The sequence below is a fragment of the Dermochelys coriacea genome, chromosome 12, assembly GCF_009764565.3.
Source record: "Dermochelys coriacea isolate rDerCor1 chromosome 12, rDerCor1.pri.v4, whole genome shotgun sequence".
NCBI lineage: Eukaryota > Metazoa > Chordata > Testudines > Dermochelyidae > Dermochelys > Dermochelys coriacea.
The window spans coordinates 8,298,696-8,318,949 of record NC_050079.1 but is presented as its reverse complement, the minus strand read 5'-3'; the positions used below and the strand labels follow the sequence as shown (position 1 = coordinate 8,318,949).

General features: G+C 41.5%; 1 protein-coding gene across 3 annotated transcripts in view; it reads right to left on the bottom strand.

The window, feature by feature from the left end:
- Nucleotides 1-1,283: 1,283 nt before the first annotated feature.
- The window catches only part of BBS2 (Bardet-Biedl syndrome 2), a 31,026-nt gene continuing 12,055 nt past the window's right edge, over nucleotides 1,284-20,254 (bottom strand). For 2 of the 3 annotated variants that reach the window (XM_038367747.2, XM_038367750.2), the window contains exons 6-17: nucleotides 17,593-17,697; nucleotides 16,244-16,330; nucleotides 14,660-14,795; nucleotides 12,273-12,412; nucleotides 11,289-11,436; nucleotides 10,592-10,763; nucleotides 8,443-8,572; nucleotides 6,900-7,031; nucleotides 5,904-6,041; nucleotides 5,294-5,406; nucleotides 3,549-3,697; nucleotides 1,284-1,866 (exon numbers count right to left, since the gene is read on the bottom strand). In XM_038367747.2, the coding sequence (XP_038223675.1) occupies nucleotides 1,760-1,866; nucleotides 3,549-3,697; nucleotides 5,294-5,406; nucleotides 5,904-6,041; nucleotides 6,900-7,031; nucleotides 8,443-8,572; nucleotides 10,592-10,763; nucleotides 11,289-11,436; nucleotides 12,273-12,412; nucleotides 14,660-14,795; nucleotides 16,244-16,330; nucleotides 17,593-17,697 (1,557 nt within the window). In that variant the 3' untranslated portion in view covers nucleotides 1,284-1,759. The remainder of the gene's footprint in view (nucleotides 1,867-3,548; nucleotides 3,698-5,293; nucleotides 5,407-5,903; nucleotides 6,042-6,899; nucleotides 7,032-8,442; nucleotides 8,573-10,591; nucleotides 10,764-11,288; nucleotides 11,437-12,272; nucleotides 12,413-14,659; nucleotides 14,796-16,243; nucleotides 16,331-17,592; nucleotides 17,698-20,254) is intronic. The other variant, XR_006275178.1, reaches the window with a different exon arrangement.

The following is a 20,254-nucleotide window of genomic DNA, read 5'->3' as shown; positions in this document are numbered from 1 at the left end:
TTCGATAAGCTATTGCAGCCAATTTGAAATGGCAGATGTGTGTTTGGCAACACAATTCATACTGAGGGGGATGAATCAATGACAGAGGCTGTTCTCAGGATTAAAACAGATTTCAAGAATTAATTTCCTTTTTAGCCAGCTATGAGCTCCCTAACCTCTCCAGGGTGGATGATGCACAACTGTCTCTATTTCACAGCTTACCTAAGGAGCCTGTTAGCTACAGAGGAGCTATCCAAGAAGCCCCTTCCATGTGCGCATCTTACCCCACAGAGATGAGGGGCACCTCTCTCCCTGCCTTGTATGCAGGTATTGATAGTTACATATGGAAGGAGCTTGCTGAAGCAGGATGAGGAAACATGCTGAGGATGCAATTCAGGTCAGGCACATCAGTTAAGAACTGTTTTAGCTCATAGGAGAAATCAGCTTTGGCATAAAAATTTACACTCCAATCCACCATCCTACTGCATTATTTAAACCCACTTTTAATTAACTGGCCCAAAATACTGTTTCTTCTGACAGTTCTTTGTGCCAGAGTCCACGAGATTTTTCTCCCTACCTCTTGTACCTAGATACTCCTTCCTGCCCCCCTTTTTATTCCTGCATGTACTGCTACTAAGGATCAGTTTGCTCCTTCATAAACTACATGCCACTCTTTCTCGCTGCCTCCCCGCCTCCCCCTCCTTAGCATGTATTCTCTTATCCAGCAGTTGCTGAGAATGAATAGCTGAAGGTGGAATTTCCACCAAGCAAAGCGAGGCTCAAGTGTTCACTTTAGAAAACTGAGCAGTTCCTAACTTCATGGAAACCTAGGAATTGGTTAATTTGCTTATTTTTTATAAAGCCAGCAGGGGATGCTGTAGTTGGGACTTCTGCCTGCAGTGACTCCCATGTCATCTCACCTCTCCCACCTGGCCTTCCCAGTGAGACCTGTTCTGAAAGTAACGGCTGAAATCAGGGATTCACTGACATAGAGCAGCTCTGTGCTGCACAGGTCAGCAGCTGATAACTAGGGGTAGGAGCAAGCTGCACAAATCAGTTACGGTTCTCAAATACCCCAAAATTAGGGAGCCTTAGGAGCCAAGGTTTTGGTTTAGACCCACTCTGAACTCAAGGTTTTTGAGCTGAAAGGCTAGTGTATTAATAGACATACCTCTTGCTTCCTATATTCTGTGATCCAAATGCCTGACAATTATGGAGCAAAACCTAAAATGTGTTTCATTAACATAAAATAAGTAACAAAAATAACCGCATCTCTTCAACGGAACACACATACAGTGAAAGCCTGACAGTTCTGTGTTTTAATGGAAAAGCTGATACCATAACTGCAAAATATAATAAATTCCATAAATAAGTTACAGTAAGAAAAATAACTATTCCAGGATTATACAAGTGTCTTGAGTGACTTACATAAATACCACATCTGCACTTTAAAACTCTGAGCCTTTCTCCATAGATTTTCCTATCCTTTAGCCTCCAAAGTAGCATATCCCAACTGATGGCTTACTTTAAAAAACAGCAAACTATCTTTCCATTTACTTCATTATATGGTGGAGCTGCAGGCTGATTTAACTGCTTCTCAGTATTGGTCCCTTATACATTGCTACACAATCAAGTTCCCTACCTTTGTCTCCCAATGGCTTACTTGCGGAACAGTCGGAAAGAAAATACTACAGGACATCTGCTCCTATGACATCTGTTCATTTGTCTAAGATCACCTGTTGTAAGGAAGTATCATCTCCATGCAGTCGCTATTCCCCTTTTACGAGGATGCAGTCCCCACTCGCATTATCCTGAAGAGCATATTTAGGTTGTTGTTTCTAATGGCATCCCGACACGCAGTGATCACCTGTGTCTTGGGTTTTCCAACTAGAAAGAAACAAAAACACAGAATCAGCACTAGAATGTATTTAAGTAACCGAATGAAACATTAAATAGACATTTACAGGTCAGAACTGGTCTCTCAGAATTTAGATTTTGTAAAAAAAAAAAAAAATTTTTTTTAAAAAAAAACCCAAACAGTAGGACTATTTTCCCCTTTTCTTAATTCCATGTCGGGGGGGGGGCTATTATTTGTATTACAAAAGTGCCTAGAGTCCCCATCATGGCAGGCACCATACAAATATGCAGTAAAATAGTCCCTTCCCCGAATAGCTTAAATAAGCATCTCCCTCTTTGCAAAGCAAGAGCTGGAACACTGTGCTTTGCCCATGCAAAGAGAAAAGCATAAAGAAACCACACAACAGCAAAAGCTAAAATATATTTAAAGGTCAGTTTTAATAATTTAAGGTGTTGCTAGTAACGCAGGTAAACTTTATAATAGTCTGATTTAACCTGATAGTGTCCTCCTTTAAACTTCTGGGCCAGAAGTGAAGAATTCAAATGTAACTTCTAATGTTACACTTTAAAAATTGTTTTAATAAAAGCAAAAAGAAAAGGAGTACTTGTGGCACCTTAGAGACTATTTGCCGATGCATTTGCTGCATTTGCCGATGAAGTGAGCTTTAGCTCACGAAAGCTTATGCTCTAATAAATTTGTTAGTCTCTAAGGTGCCACAAGTACTCCTTTTCTTTTTGTGAATATAGACTAACACGGCTGCTACTCTGAAACCCTGTCATTAATAAAAGCAGTAAGCCTTACACTGTTCAAAATGCTGATAACTGCTTTGAATTGTTGCCCCAAAGTCACGCTGAGCATCCATAACTCCCTGACTTTCCCAAGAATCTAGGGTGCCCAGCAACTCACAATCAATTCATTAGCAAGTAATTAGTGTAACGGAAATACCAAGGGACTGTGCACTTGGTGCTTCTTCTAGCCAAGTAACTAGAAAAAAACAAATTAGGTTTGACATTGAATTTCGTCCTCAGTCCAGCAATTTCCCACCTATCTCCATGTTTTCAGAACCTTTCCCATCAAATTTGAGTTCCCACGTGTCAGTAGTGATAGGGCTGATGACTTACCAAGTGGGACAAAACTTAAAAAAAAAAAAACAACATACGGTAGGGTTTAGAAAGAGAATTTGGACTGATTTTTAGACTGTATTTATGTTTTAGCTCCCATACGTTTTCTGTACGTAGCCATACTTTGAAGTTTCAAGTTTCATACATTGAAATGTTCATGGGCAATAGAAAGAGAGGTCCTAATTTGTAAGCTGCTCTGCACAGGCTGACCCCAACGCCACACAGTGCTCTGCCCACGCAGTGCAACTTGCAGGATCTGGGCCAAAGTCTACCTACATTTGAACAGCATTTCCTGGGACCCTTGAGATTAGGGTATGTATCTTATACCTTGTAGAGATGATTTGTATTTGTCTTTTAAAAGTGAGAGTAACACTACAGTTTAAACAACTATGGAGAGACTTCATATTCCTCTGTAGCTGAAAACTGAAGCAAGATTCCCACTACTAAGTCCTGGACCATACAGCAAAATTTATCTGGCCTTCAAGACAAGCTCTAACAATCCTGCATTTGCTCTTTGATGTGCCATTCTCTTCCCTGGCTTGGTGAGCCAAAAATGGAATCCCCAAAGTAGAATCCTGCCCTGGACTTACCACGCAGCTGCCCCGCTCTCTGGATAGCTTGATTTACAGATTTGAGATTGTCTAACAGCTCGGTGTGGTTGGTGCAGCGAATTTTATACTCATTAAGTAAATCTCTGTTAAGATCATAGAGTTCCATGTACCGTTTCTTCATATTTCTCCTGTGAAAATGAAAATAGAGACAAGGAAGATCAAGGGACAAGGAAACCAGGTGACAATTCATGTTTTGTTAATGTAAAAAAGCAACAATGTTTAGTTACTATGGTTACAGTCACTATCTGCTGTTCTCAATTTGTCTGAAGCTAGAAGGCTGAACGTATAAGAGATAGATGGGTATCCAATATAACTACACAGCTAGTCATACGTGTTATTCCTCATTACTTACATCAGAAAAATAAAGTCACTCAATATATTTACTCCATTCTCTCACTCTTTTTCACATGCCTCCCCAATAGCATTTTGCTCCTCGATACTGGATATACTGGACTTGGAAAAGGTTCAGAAAAGGGCAACAAAAATGATTAGGGGTATGGAATGGCTGCTGTGTGAGGAGAGATTAATAAAACTGGGATTTTTCAACTTGGAAAAGAGACGACTAAGAGGGGAGATGATCGAGGTCTATAAAATCATGACTGGTGTGGAGGAAGTCAATAAGGAAGTGTTATTTACTCCTCGTAACACAAGAACTAGGGGCCACCAAATGAAATTAAGAGGCAGCAGGTTTAAAACAAAAGGAAGTATTTTTTCACACAACACACAGTCAATCTGTGGAATCCTTGCCAGAGGATGTTGTGAAGGCCAAGACTATAACAGGGTTCAAAAAAGAACTAGATAAGTTCATGGAGGACAGGTCCATCAATGGCCAGAAGCTGGGAATGAGCAACAGGGGATGGATCACTTGATGATTACCTGTTCTGTTCATTCCCTCTGGGGCACCTGGCACTGGCCACTGTTGGAAGACAGGATATTGGGCTCGATGGGACCTTTAGTCTTACCCAGTATGGCCTTTCACATGTATGTTCTTAGTGATTGGAAGCTCTGGGAAAAGGAGTTAGTTTCCCCAGAAGAGTTAGTCTTGCTGATCATTAGTTGCATTAGATCCTTCGACTTCTTGCAATAGACAGTTGTGATATGGACATTAGCCCTTAGCTTCAGGAGGACAGAGCTGTTCAGAGTAAAAGATTAATGCCCTGAAAACACAGGGAACAAACTCTTCCTCAGCTTCCTGCTCAGAGTCCTTCCCCACCCCAGCCTAAAGAGGACGAGTCCTGCCCTGCCCAGCTACTGCTCCCTTCCTCTTCACACAAGGGACTCCCTCTGGCCTAGCTGAGAGCTTGACAACACCACTTCACAGCTGATTCACATTGCCCGCCCCGCTGAGTGTGCCTAAGTCATCAGCCTGCTAGTTCTCAGCCTAAAGAACAGGTCAGGAACACAATGATCGTGTGTAAATAATACGCACCTAGATTTAATGCAGCCTAGATCCATGCAGCTGTTTCTATCTAAAGGTGCTCTTCTCTACCAAAAAGCTATGACTGGCCACCAGAGCCAGAGAATTATACAGAATCATAAAAAATCAGAGTTGGAAGGGACCTCAGGAGATCATCTAGTCCAACCCCCTGCTCAAAGCAGGACCAATCCCCAATTTTTGCCCTAGATTTCTAAATGGCCCCCTCAAGGATTGAACTCATAACCCTGGGTTTAGCAGGCCAATGCTCAAACCACTGAGCTATCCCTCCCCCTCCTGAAATGCTCACATGTCTCCCATGAGGCGTGAATCTTCTGCTCGAACCAACATACTACGGATAAGGTTGGAGTGGTCCGCCATGTCGGCAGTGAGTTTCTGATGGACTGTATGATATTCATCCACCTATCAAGAGTAAAGACACCCAAGCACTTTGTGAAGTCCAAGCAAATCTGAGAGTTTAGCTTTGAAAGGTAGAGACTGCACCAATTTAATAGGGAACCGCTTCCTATCCCCCCGCCTGGATCCTTGCCCAGGAAGAGGAAGGCTAGATGAGACTTTCAGGGCCTATCGACCTCCCTGATTCACTCAGGGCCTGATCCAAACCATCAACTTCAATGGACTTTGAATCTCCTGACCAGAGTTTACAGAATGAGGGAATTGTCCTAATCATCAACAGCCAGGAGGGGACCTGACGCTGTTTTGGATAACAAGAAATTTTGGAAAAGGAGGGGCTGTCACCCTCTCCTTAATTCAGAGCACAGTAAGCCATGGTTGCAGGTTTAAATGGCAGAAAGCCACAGAAAGTTTAGACATAGAAAGAGAGAAAAAGTCATCAAATCCTGAAGCCACCATCCATCACCAAATCAACCACCATTTAGACACGCTTGGTGCCTACTCACCTTAACTAGCACTTTCAGCAACTCCTCAAAGTACACAGGGAAATCTGCTTCCACCTGCAAGTCTTCAATTGCCAAGAAGGAGGCCATTGACTGGATAATGTCACCGGCTAGATCTATATCATCCGTGCTGATAGAAATCTAACAGGTATGAAAATCATAAGTTTCAGATTTCCCCTCGCTTCAAAATTCTCCCTCCACAGCCATTAAATAGGACCCCTTTTGCAGCATATTCAACTTCATAATGCTCAAAACAGTTAATACTGCAAGATTTCCATTGGAAGCCTATTAATCTGATACTACATTTTGCTAGAATTAAGCACTGTGGGCTAGATCTGAAGTATATGGGAATCTTTCCACTGACTTCAGGGGACTCTGGATCAGGACCTAAGGGAGAAATGCATCACTATGCAGAGGGCCAGCCCAAGGATCATGCACTAATTACATCCCCATCTAAGCCCTCAAAATAGGGCTTAAGTGGTGGAGAGGCTCTGTGCTGCCTCTCTGCAGCAGGTTGAATTTCACCATATAATATGTTGCTTCAAAAAATTGAAAGACCACCATGCTGTATTGTCCATATCACTGGCTGAGCTTGAAATTTTACTCCCAGATAGAAAAGTGGGCACAAACTACCATTGAAGCAGAATTAAATATGCCATTGTGGACAATATCCTGCTTAAACACTAACATTTCATCTGCCTATGCAATCACATGAAACCATGAGACACTTTGATGCTATGATAATCAGAGAATCATAGGACTGGAAGGGACCTCAAGAGGTCATCTAGTCCAGTCTCCTGCACTCCCGGACTAAATTAAAAACTCTGAACTGGACAGAAATAGTGAAAACCGAGTGACCAGGAAATATTAATGGCTTGGTCCCTCCTCCACTTTGTACCTTGGCTCCCTGTTCACTTTCCCGTGTGGGCATTTCCTCCCAGTTCCACTGCTCTTTAATAAGATTAGACCTAAATATAGTAGGGCAAGAGTAAAAATTACCTCCCCACTGGGTTTGATTTTTATGCACAGCTGTCCTGCATCACGCAGGGAAGTGAAACAGACTTGAAAAGGTGCACTTTGGAGCTCTGCATCCTCTGGTAACAGAAAGCTCTGGTTCAACCACATGACAACCTAGAAAAATAAATTCATAACATTACCCTTCCCACGGAGAAACTGTCTGGAAAATATTTTCTCTAGTGGACATTATGGGATACACTGGACAAGAACTGCAGAGCATCCAGCTCAGTGCCTCTTGTGATCATATGCACAATCCTACTCTGGGTGGTGAAATAAAATGTCTCTATTAGAAAATGGAACTCAACTGGAAGTTTATTAGGATCACAACACCCCCACTGGACAGAACAGGATAACTCAGGATTAATTTTGCTCTCTCCCACCCTGTGGAATGGGGACAATTTTCTATGTTATAAGTGAGCTGTTCAAAGCATGATTTTGTATAATATTATGAATAAGAGAATCAAGTAAGTAAGAAAGTCACATAAGCCCTTCGGGGCAGGGACCATCTTTTTGTTCTGTGTCTGCAAAGCACCCAGCACATTGGGTCCATGACCAGGGTTCCTAGGCGCTACACTAATACAAATAATACATAAGAAGGAATTGACAGAGGAAGGATTGTTCAGTGGCTAAGACAGTAGCTAAGACTTGGAAGGCCAGGGTTCAAATCCCTGCTCTGTCACATACTCCCTGTGTGACCTTGGGCAAGCCGCTTGGCCTCTCTGTGTCTCAGGTCCCCATCTGTACAATGGGAATAAAAGCACTGCCATGCTTCACAGGGATGATGTGAGAATAAGTACATTACAGATCGTGAGACACCCACATAACGGAACCCATACAAGTACCTAAGATAGATGGAGCTCAGAGGGGCAAGGCCAAAAAGTTTTCTTTAGAGAAGAGTATTACATCTGATCAATCTGCCATCAATCACCCAAGTTAGAAGTATTTTTGTCCCAGGAATTTCTATGCAATGAAAGTTATGTATGCACAAGAGAGCCTCACTAAGCCACTCCCAAGAACTGACTAATTCTCAGCCCAGGCTGTAGTGAGTTGCCATCCCACCATATTTCCAAGATACGCTACAGAACATTTACTGATCCATTATGAATTTGAGCCGAATTAAACCCATGAAGATGAATTACCTAGATACTTAATTGCACTTTTCCCCATTTGCTAATCTACAAAATTCAGTTATTCACTCCAGGGCCCTTCCATGAGTGCAAGCTGGACAAGTTCTACTAGATAAAGTACAATGAAGGGACGAGTAACTACTAGAACTTCTGGTCTTAAGCAGCTATTTCCTGCAGAAGCTCTGGGAATGTTTCTGCTATCCCAGCATTTAAAAAAAAAAGAAGCATGAACTCAAGCTGTTAGCTGTTAAACACAGACTCTTATTGACAGTACTGGAGTAAATTACAGTATTTCCCTTTGCTCTAGGGATTCCCAAGTTAATTGCAAACTCTCCACCTGATACAAAAGCAGCAACGGTGTTCAGAACCAGAAAATAAGATGCAGAGCATAAACTCACCCTTTGTACCCTCTCACTGATTGTAAAGTTAACAAAGCTTTGAGGTTCAGGGGCCGAGTCAGGGCTGCTCAAAGCATACATAGAAAATCGGGGTAGCTGTCTTGTCAGTTCAAAGACATGGAACTGTGTGCTGGAAGGAATCCAAAGGAAAAAGAGAGAGAGAAATTTACCAACAGACCAGTGATTTGTCTATTGCACCCTTCCATTAACAAATTCAGGATGATTCACTTTTACATCACAGACTGTCACCACAGTCCCAGCAATGAATAGAACACTCATTAGGCCTATACACAGAAAATATAAAACTGGAGACGTTTTATTAACAACTACAATTAAGACTTATTAAAAGTAACATTAAAGATGAATGGAACTCCTACATTCAGTTCTCTGCATTGCTCCTGCAGTGGACTGATAGCCCCTGAAACAGTAAATGAAGCTCTGGTCCAGCCATGCCTTACACTTTTGGTAGAGATACCACTAGCTGGAGCAGGGGAAACAGAACCCTGAAGCATGGTCTTGGCAGGCAAATGAAAAGAGAAAATGATTTTCAAATGTTACTTCAGCTGCATTTTATTTATATGGATATTTGTACAAATTCTGCCCTCAAACATGGATCGAGGACTTGTGCTGAAGTCAAAGGGAGTTGAGGACAGTCAGCATCTCACAGAGTACAGCCCATATGCAATAACTGAAGTGTAGGGGTGGAAGGGACCTTGATAGGTCAAGTCCAGCCCCCTCCGCTGAGGCAGGACCAAGTAAAACTAGACCATCCATGACAGGTGTTTGTCCAACCTGCTCTTAAAAACCTCCAATGACGAGGATTCCACAACCTCCCTTGGAAGTCTATCCCAGCATTTAACTACCCTTAGAGTTAGATGTTTTTTCCTAATATCTAACCCTTGATGCAAATTAAGCCTACTGCTTCTTCTCCTAACTTCAGTGGACATGGAGAACAATAGATCACCATCCTCTTTATAACATCCCTTAACATTATTCCCCGATGCTGTTATGAGATCCCTCTTTAGTCTTCTTTTCTCAGGTCTAAACATGCCTTGGGTTTTTTTTTAACTTTTCCTCATAGGTCAGGTTCTCTAAACCTTTGATCATTTTCATTGCTCTCCTCTGGACTCTTGCCAATTTATCCACATCTTTCCTAAAGTGTGGGCACCCACAACTGAACACAGTACCCAGCACCAAGTAAAGTGGGACAATTACATCCAGTGCCTTACATATGAAACTCCTGTTAACACAACCCAGAATGATATTAACATTTTTCGCAACTGCATCACATTGATTCATATTCATTTTGTGATCCACTGTAGTCCCCAGATCCTTTTCAGCAGTTCTACCACCCAGCCAGTTACTCCTAATTTTGTAGATGTGCATTTAATTTTTCCTTCCCAAGTGAAGTCGTTTGCACTTATCTTTATTATTGAATTTCATCTTGTTGATTTCAAAACAATTCTCCAATTTGTCAAGGTTGTTTTGAATTCTAATCCTGTCATCCAAAAGTGCTTGCAACCCCTCCCAGCCTGATGTCATCAGCAAATTTTATAAGCATACTCTGCCATTATCCAAATCATTCATAAAAATATTGAATAGTATCAGAGCCAAGACTTACCCCTGCGGGGCCCCACTAGATACATCCTCTAAGTTTCACAGTGAACCATTGATAATTACTCTGGAGAACCGTCTTTGAAACAGTTGTGCATCCACTTTATAATAATTTCATCTAGACCACATTTTCCTAATTTGCTAATATTTCCCATATTCCACGAGCACCCACGCCTGGTCCCACAGCTGTCAAGGCGAACCTCCCATTGACTCTGAAGGGACCAAGATCAGGCCCTGAATGATTTCAGCATGTAGGGCCTTCGTTTTCAAACCTGCTGAGCAATCGCAGCTCCAAGTCAATGGGAGCTGCAGGTGTTTCGCACCTCTGGAAATCGGGCATCTCAAAGCATGTCAATGCTCTTTTAAATAGGAGTCAGGATGCACAGGAATTAGGTCTGAAGAAATTCCCGACGGTACTTGTCACAGACCTTCTACAACACAAGGGCACATAAAGCTACATCACTGCTACGTTTCACACCAAATGCTGCTCTTGTCAGAAATGGGGCTTGACACTCTACTATCCCGCAAACCTTACCTGCTTCTGTAACCCACAAAGGCTTTGATGTGTAAATCCACTGGGACATCTTTGGGAGGAGTAAGGGGAACCTGAATGCGACCCGAGAGGTTCTGGAGACTGGGATGAACCACATGGCTCTCGCCTTCAAATATCCCTTCAGCAAAGATCAGCACGGCTCGGATAATTGTGTCTTAGGAAAGGGGAGAAAGTGGTTTATTAATTAATAGTTCGCCACTGGCAATAACTCTGCATCACTTTCAAAATTAAGGAGGGGAGGGTTTTCTGGGAGAAGATATTGGATTACAGACGTTTAGCCACCTTGCTGAGATCCAGATCCGGCAGCTGCATGCTCAGCCTCAGGTTGGCACACACTGCATTGTTCTCTAACCACTCCTACAGGTGACACGAGGAAGGCAACAGGGATCAGCAAGACCAATTTACTTCACTTCACGCATCAATTTCATGGAAAAAGGAACAAGCAGTAAGGAGCTAACAAGACTTTTTGATACCATGGTAACGAGGGTCACAGAAGAACCTATTCAGATTGATGGAACATTGGTTGATTCAAAACTTTGTGAAAGGAAGGCATCCAGACAGAAGAAATGGAGAATGACAAACCAACTAGGGGACAGGCAAACCACTGGCTAAATGCATCAAAACATCTGCACGTGAGGTTACAGGAAACCACCATCATTGGCTGCAAATTATTTCTCACCATTAGATGTGGAAATACACAACTCGACGTGGGGAGCCATACTGTCAGAGCCCAGGTTCACTGAGAGGGCTGTCTGCAGCTGGGTGTTAGCTGGAATCACTCCCTTCTGCCCATCAGCTTCGTTCACCTGAGCGCTCAGTTCAGCCTGCTGCAAAACACACACTTCCAGCTCAGCATCACAAGAGCAAGGTTTTCATTAAAGCAGTTCTGAAGATACATCCAAGAGCCCTCCACCACAGGAAGGGATCTATTACAGCAGCCTTCGTATATTTTAAACATCTGTGAAGAATGTTTTGATTAGGCTTTTCCTCAAACTCTCTTGGCTGAATCTGACTGATACAATGCCTTGTTGACAACTGCGCTTCTCTTTAGAAAAGCATGAGAGGAGTTGCTTGGGACAACCCTGAACTTTAAGCACAAACTTAAGTCCATCGGGACATGAGCACATATTTCATCAGCACATACTTAAGTGCATTGCTGAATCCAGGCCTTAACCATTACTCCTACAGCATGGATCTACTCTTCTTTCTGCCTATTCTCAAAGCTCAACATAACTCTGACCTTCGCTACATAGCCCCCATTTGTCAAGGTTGCCCTGATCCCCTGAATTCTGCCATGTTCCCAACCACAGCCATTTGTCAGATTCCCACCCTATCACCTCTGTGCCCTCTTCTCACCCATGCATCACCAACAATAAAGGTTCTGCAGTCAGAACTTAAATTAATCATTCAATTACATGAGCCAGAATAGAATACAGCTCCCTCTCCACTAGCTCTGCAGAGCCAATGTATTCAGTAGACTGAAAAAGTAGGGAAAACGTTAGGTATTAAAGTAAGAAGAACTGGCACTGAATACACACAAGGAGCAGGCCACTTGCATAAGATGTCTCTATTTTACATTGTCATTGCACTCTAGTTCTTCTATCAGCCTGTGGGTCTGGGGGAGAGACCAGAGTCGGGCCCTGCATCTTGTTTTGAGAAGTACCTTTGAGTTTTCCTCATAGTTTCGTAATTCCAGCAGCAAATTTTGTTTCTTTTGACTAAGCTCCCGAATCAGATCCTGTTCCACACTGGTATCCATCAAGTTTCCTTTCATCTCCTGGCTTCCTGGCAGGTAGCCACGTACTGCACAAAAGCAAAGCCCAGAGCATTTCAAGCATGTCTTTAGCAGCAATCTCTAGACTTCTGCTTCTGCAGCATGAATCACTAACAGATCGACTGTAGAAATAATATCAGGTCAGCCCCTCAGATGGCATAAATGGGTGTAGCTCCACTGAAGTAAATGGAGTTATGCGGATTTACACCACCTGAGGACATGACCCACTATACTTACCATGACAACATGGCTGGACATTTAAAGGAATGCTGATGACTTCTAGTGCATTTGGAGACTTCCCTGAAAGTGTCTCCTGCCTCCTAAAGCTGACCCTCACTGATCAGAATGAGTGACAGAACAATGTAGATCTCTCTTTTTGAACACTTTTAGTTTATTTTATAGTTAGTTTAGTTTAGGTGAGTCTTACATTACTTACAAGCAACTCTCAACATTACTCCATCCTGACAAAGCTTTTGTCTGGGAATTTTACAGGGGCCTAGTGTTCTTGTCATTGTCTTGGTATGAATGCAACTCACCATTTCCATCTATTTTAGCTAGCCTACCTTCCTAACCTCTCTCTTATTTTTTGTTCAGGGAGACTTAGCTACAGGCCTAAGATTTGTTTCATAATGGTCAGGATGAACAGAGGGTTGGGTCCAGCCGGATAGGATCCAGGGGGAGTCCCTGCACCCAAGAATCTGGGTGGGGATACTGAGGCAGGAGAGTTCAAGTCGAAAGCTAGGAACCACAGAACTGCTTGCAAAGTCCTTTCATTTTACAACAGGTCTGTTCCCTGTAATTTCTGTTAGTTCTGTTTGTAAGAGAAGATGAAATCTATGGAGGAAAAACCAACGCTCCTGCTGAATGTTCGGCCTGACTGTACAGTGCCAAGAAAAAGGTATAGGGAAGCTGAAAATCTCTATGTGGTTCTGAGTTTAAAGGCACACCACCCAAATGGAGAGAGAGAAACACACACATGTATTTCCTTTGTGGTCAACAATTTAATTCAGATGAAGGAGGGAGGGAGAGAGGGAACACTGAAATACAGAAGAACAATGGCCGTGATCGTGCATCTGGATCTTGTGCCCATGCAGAGCCCCAATGACTTGCATGAAACCCTGTGAAGGTGTAAGGTTCTGCGCACATGCACCTGATTGCAGGATTATCATCATTTAGTATCTGTAATACAGTAGTGCCAAGAGTTTCCAATGAAAATAAAGGATCCTACATTGCCATGTACTGCGTATTTATATACATGCAGCAAAAGACAGCAGCCCGTGTCTCAAAGAGCAGGATCAAGGCCATTGATGTTAACATACAGGGCTTATTTAAGACGAGTTGCCTTATTAATATGGTCCTATTCATTGGTTCTTTACTCCCCTGCAATAAAGGCTTACAGGCCCAAACATAAGCAGGGGGTTCTCCTGATAATGTATGGTAAAAGCACTCAGGAGTACGCATAAAGAGTGGTATGCTGTGCTACTTCCTTTAATATGTTTGGACTTGTGTTCGAAATAGGTTGTGCCAGGTTCATGTGTTACTGCTGAGCAGATTTCAGATGGTTAAGATAGTCACCTGTGAGCCTTTCCTTTGACCACCATGCTTATCTGTATATTAAGTTTGAGCAAACTTATTTAAATAGTTTGAATAAAAAATACATCCCATCTCAACTAAGTTTCACTTCCTTAGTATCTGACGATATAAGTTTACAAGATCTCCAGTCAACCACAGTGTCTTCCATGAAACACAAGGTTGTTATTTCCTAAATTGCTAATTAAAAAACCAAGCAAGAACATATATATTTTTAAAAAATAAACCTCTTTCAGATCTTCTTTATCTACCATGAAGAAGCTGAAGAGATCCTGCACATATTTATTTTTTCCCCTCGTCATTCAATTTTAACAGCATGGCTTGAAGTATCCCTGCATGTATGGAGTACAATTCTGCTTCACTTTTAGTGGAAGATCACTTCTGGTAAGCAACTGAACTTTGTAGGCTCACAGGTCATCATATAGAAAACAGATCTGGTTGTTTATCATCCAGGAGGCAGTATTCAAAATCTTGCTTGCGGAAAGCCTGACCCTTCTATTCCCTGGATTTTGCAAAGAATGATGACAGATTTGGCAGGCAAAAATACATGCAAACTCAAAAGGCATTTAGCAGGTATTGTAACAATAGAATGTATTAGTAGTAATGCTTTGTGGGTAATGCTCTTGGCATTTCTGCTTAGCTTAAACTAATATACTGATGCTGCAAAGGATTTTTCACACTCTTACCTTCACCATCAACTGAACAGCAGATTAACTGGGTGTTACCATCCATTCTGTAATCCCCCTCTACCACTCCTGCAATTGAGGAAGCGAAGTTGTCCTTAAAGATGACCTCCCCTGTTCGGTCACTGCGTGCGTCAACCTGGAATACAGAACATTCTCAAGACACAGGATGGAGATGAAAGCTAACCTCACTGTCTAGATTATGCAGCACTCTGGGACATGAACTGAGGAACCCTGCTGCACTTATGGAACTGCAGGTGAACTTGCAGCTCTGCTGATCAGATAAAGAAAACACCACCAAAAATGAACTAGCAACAAAATGACAGGTCCAGACACACACGTAAAAATGAGCCGCTCCTCGGAGAGGCTTTCCCCAGAGAAAAGTAAAAAGAAGAGAAAGAAAGAGGGGAATTGTAAGCTTGTGCTCTCAAGGTGATATAAACTATCGAAGCAGCAATGACAGGATAAACTGTAAGTAACCTTAAGGCAGCATTTACAGTTTCCAGCCTTATTCATAGTCTTTGTCTGATGAAATGTGTTACTTTTATGAACAAATATCATGACCTTTAATGATCATTCCCTGGGGGGATTTTTCAGTTCTGTATAGCTTTGCTCTTCCAAGGGACAGGACACATCAATGTTCTTCTAGGAGCAGGAGACTTTCAAATCAATGACCAGTGAGGATACTGTAAATGAAAGACTAGACAAAGCAGGAATAAGTGTGCTGATGTTTCCTACATAACAATGTTGTATCAAGTCTAGCAGTCCATTCCAGAGGTTCCAATGAATCCTGGGGCTCTAGGTTGCTAACCTGAGACGAATGAAATCAAATTCTCCTGAGATAATGAAAGACAACATTGTGAAAGGAGTGTATATTTACAAGAAAATATTGGCAAATGGTGTTGACGGGAGACCTGGCAGCTAAATCAGCCATTTCTAGCAAGCAACAATGCTAAGGTCAGGCTTGACAAAGCCCTGGCTGGGATGATTTAGTTGGGAATTGGTCCTGCTTTGAGCAGGGGGTTGGACTAGATGACCTCCAGAGGTCCCGTCCAACCCTGATATTCTATGATTCTAAGCAACTGTGTTAAAAGGGAACGGAATTGAGTTTTATAGAATGAGTTTACATATTAATTATATTATCAAATGTATGATGGATTTATTATGGAGCGGTAATAACCCTTCCACAGTTAAGATTGACGCTACCTTCTCTATTATCTAATAAGTTTCCTTCATTTGTCATTTAAGAACATCCAGGAAACACTGGAGAAGGATACTAGGGTGTTCTCAATATACAGAGCTGGAAGTGGAAGTGGCACCACAAAAGAACTAGGCAATCTCCACTCCTACAGAAACAATTTACTGTGGCGATTGATTTGGAAAATATTCAGGGGACAGTTCTTCCTGTAAATGATGGAGTATTTGACAGGGTATTCATAAACTGAGATAGGCTCACTGTAATATTTCTTCAGAGCTCGGTCTAGTCTTTTGAATAGTTTCTCTGTTCAGCCTTGTACAACTAAAACAGCTTTGTCCAATGCAATCTCTTGACTCACAGCTACTCATTTTCTCTTCATTTAAACTCACCTTCCCATTGGACCATCCAGTGATCAATTCACATACTCCGTCAGAGTTAAGGTCAAATGCATGTATGCTCATTGCATGATTTTTAGACTGGGGAAAAAACAAAGAACAAATGCATGAAGCTATTGTTATTGGTACTGGAGTTCATATCTACATAGATTACATACAGGAGTAACAAGATGTCTCCTAACAGAGTGTCAGTGCACCCTACCTATAAGTCATGTACCTCTGAAATTGGAGCAGCTGCATTAGAGATACAGGCCAGTGTTCTCCAAAGATGTAATCTTTCGCTCCAATATGTTTCCATCCAAGAAGATGATCAATGCCTATCTCATCCCACAAAAACAGTGGACAATATAAGAGCCTGATTCTCCGAGACAAGAGTTACAGTTCCAGAGTTCTTATAAATCTTGTTTGCAGTTGGGAAATATCCTTAGCACAAAGAAAATCATTCCCACATGATTTTTTAATATTGTAACTGTTCCAGTCAGTGGCAATAAGAAAATTTAAATGGAGTATCCGGAAAGGATCTTCCTAGCAGCAAGATCTATTAGGTTGTGGAATAGTCCCCCAGTGAAACTTGGGGAAGCCCCGTTACTTCAGACATTTAAAACTGCACTGGCTAGAGCACTTGGAAACATACTGTGCAGGGAACAATCCTGTGCTGATCTCTGGGAAATTGACTAGATGAGCTAATAGGTATTTCCACCTCTCCATTGTCATTTAGTTTGCTGTATTCTTGTTAAAACACGTTTCATTTTGTCAAATGAACAGCAGACCAAACAGAAATAGGAGACCAACCTGTGTTCAGAGAAGTCTTGGGAACAGCAGCATTCTGTTAGCTGGCCTTTCCCAAAGCTTATCTTTGGCATTGTAACCAATACCCACATCATACTGAAGCTATTATGTGAGACTTCTGACCTCCTTTGTGAGCAGAAGAAAAATACAAACATGCTCAATTCCTGATCGCCAGCACACCTGCCAGCAGCACTGATGTAGTTATAGAAAGTGCTGCAAGTCCCTCACAAATGCCATGTAAAATGACTGTACCTCCGAAATATTTATCAACAGTATATCCACTGAATGAATCCAGTACAAACAAGGAACTGAAAATCCCCCATATAATTGCAGGGCAGAAGTTAATTGATGTGCTATTAATTTTGTGTAGTGACATTTTATACATATAAAATAAACCAGTTCCATAGGCTGAGATTTCCAAAACCAAGAGATTTGGACACCCAATTCCCATTAAAATTAACAAAAACCGGGTACCCAAATCTGTGAGTTGGCTTTGAAAATCTCAGCCATAACGTTCCAATTTCTTCCTTCAGAATGTATTTGATTGTACTAACTTTAATCCTCCAGTAGCGGGCTGTCTTGTCATAAACTCCTACTGTACCATTAGATAGGGCATAGCCAAATCGACTGCCATACATAGGGCTAAGTGCCGTGATGGTCTGAAAAAAGAATATGTAAGAGTTAGAACGCATCTCTACTTCTAGAGTTTAAAGTAACTGATAATAGAATGCATGCAATTTCTGTACCAAATTAGCTGTTTTACACATTAATTAATTGGGGATAACTTTCCTCCTTAAAGAGCATTACTACAGTAGGTATAACAAAAATCAGTTTAAAATCACTATGAGCTCATCCTTCTTACTAAGATTCTTTGGCAAAAGTTTTGTGCCAGTGAGAAAACACCTGTGGTCACTGGTATTTATAACAGGGTTTCATTTAGACCCACTCTGGTTAGACAAAACTCTCTTTAAAAACACAAATGGCTGTGGGTGCCTAGTCAAAACTAGTGGCACAATGTTACTAACACGGATGGAACTGGCCAGGTGCTACCAACAGTGGGAAATGTTTGCCACAAATCTTCAGGCCTAAATCAATGAGATAAAACAAAGGTCTGTTTCCAGGATCGAGCTCTTGTAGGGGAAGGAACACTGGTGAACATCTATGGCATTACAGAAATAATAAAACACTAACAAACATAAATGGCAGAACCAGGGAAGTACCTACAAGACCATAACTCTCCCGTAACTCAACTTTTTCTTCCTTCCTAGGTGCACCATATAAAAGTTAGCTATTAGAGTAGCCCCTCAACATGAATATGAGAAGTCTTCTGATGCCAAATCAGAGTTACAGATGCATCAGTTCCAAGGCCACAAGGGACTATTGTGATCATCTAGTCTAACCTCTTGCATAACACCAGCCACAGGACTTCCCTGAATTAATTCCTGTTTGATCTCAGCATGTCTTTTAGAAAGATATCCAGTCTTGATTTAAAAATTGCCAGTGATGGAGAATCCATCACAATGCTTGGTAAGTTGTTCCAATGGTTCATTACCCTCACTGTTAAATATCTGCACCTTCATATTCAAATCTGAATTTGCCTAGCTTCATCTTCCAGCCATTTCATCTTCTATAAGTTTGTCTGCTAGATTGAAGAACCTTATATTATCAAATTTCTGTTATCAATATAGGTACTTGTATACTAATCAAGTCACCTCTTAACCTTCTCTTTGATAAACTTAATAGATTGAGCTCTTTGAGTCTATCGCTATAAGGCATGGTTTCTAATCCTTTAGTCGTTTATGTGGATCCCCTTTGAACCTTTTTCAAGTTATCAACATCCCTCTTAAATTGTGGACACTGGAACTGGACACAGTATTACAGTACTAGTCATACCAGTGCAAAAAACAGAGGTAATAAAACCCGTCTACTCCTACTCCATATACTCATTTACAGATGAAAGGATCACATTAGCCCTTTTGGTACAGCATCACTAAAAGGTTACGTATTGGTTTGTTACTGAAAACAAATAATATTTCAAAAAATAGAACACTGCAGTCTTTTACAATGAGTACACTATATAAAAGCCATCATCCAAACATGTTGCATGGAATTTATCTTCCTTCAAGGAAAAGTTTGTGGGTTACTGAGTGTCCCTTTAATTTAGAACTATAAGATAAGAACAAGCTTCTTAAGGAATCTGTAAGCATGGCTTTAAAACAAGTAGGTTAAGAAATACATCATGTATGAGCTTGATCTACTCTTAACTCTGTACAACTTCCCCTTTAACTATAAATCAGGATATTACTCCAGAACATAATTTGCAGTAAATACCTAATGCAAGCTTCAGGTATTGACCAGCTGTAGGCATTTTAACAGCTATTCTCTGCTGAATGCTACACAGCTTTGCTAGCTAAATCATGGTCTTGCATCTTGCTGCACTGGGAAGTGCTGAAAACAGCTAACCTAGCAGCCATACCAAACTGTTTCGAAAGTACAAATGGCATAAAATATTCCAGGCCAGGGTATCCTGTTAAATTCTAATTCTAGCCACCCTTGTCTAACAAAACTGCCCTTCTTTAGCTTTAATAGCTCTTTCATAAGTGGTTTAGTAGCTAAGCCTTTTATCCCTAACTCCAGCAGTGAGTTTCCTCCCACTATACAGTTCTCCTCAGATTTTCAAGGAGGGAAGTCTCTTGGGTGTCCTTCCCACTCCACTGCAAGCCTAGAAGTGGCAGAATTAAGAATATTCCTAAATTCAACCACAAGGTGCTTTCCCCCCTAAAAACAACTCATCCCTAATAGTGGGGATCCTCTCTCTGCCACTAAACTGAAGAGTGACAACCATGCACCCTCTTACTTTCTACCCATACACATCCCTCCCTAAAAGCCTTCCTGTCCCACAACTGTAATTTAGGCCCTGTCTATGCTACAGGTGCAGTCATGGTTTTTAACTGGTGCATGCCACTCTTATCTGACCTGGTTATAACAAACAACCTTCAGTTATGTCCATACAGCATGATTCTTTTTTTTAATGTAACGTTGCTTCATCTGTATTTGTGCATCCACAAACTGCTTACTCATGTTTCTGTCAATGCATTCTAGAAAAATCTTGCACCACTAATCTGAGACAATACCAACATAAAATACTGAGGTTGTCTTATTAACCACTGAACTTCCTGCCGAAGAGCTACAAGCACTGACTTCTTAGCCATAATA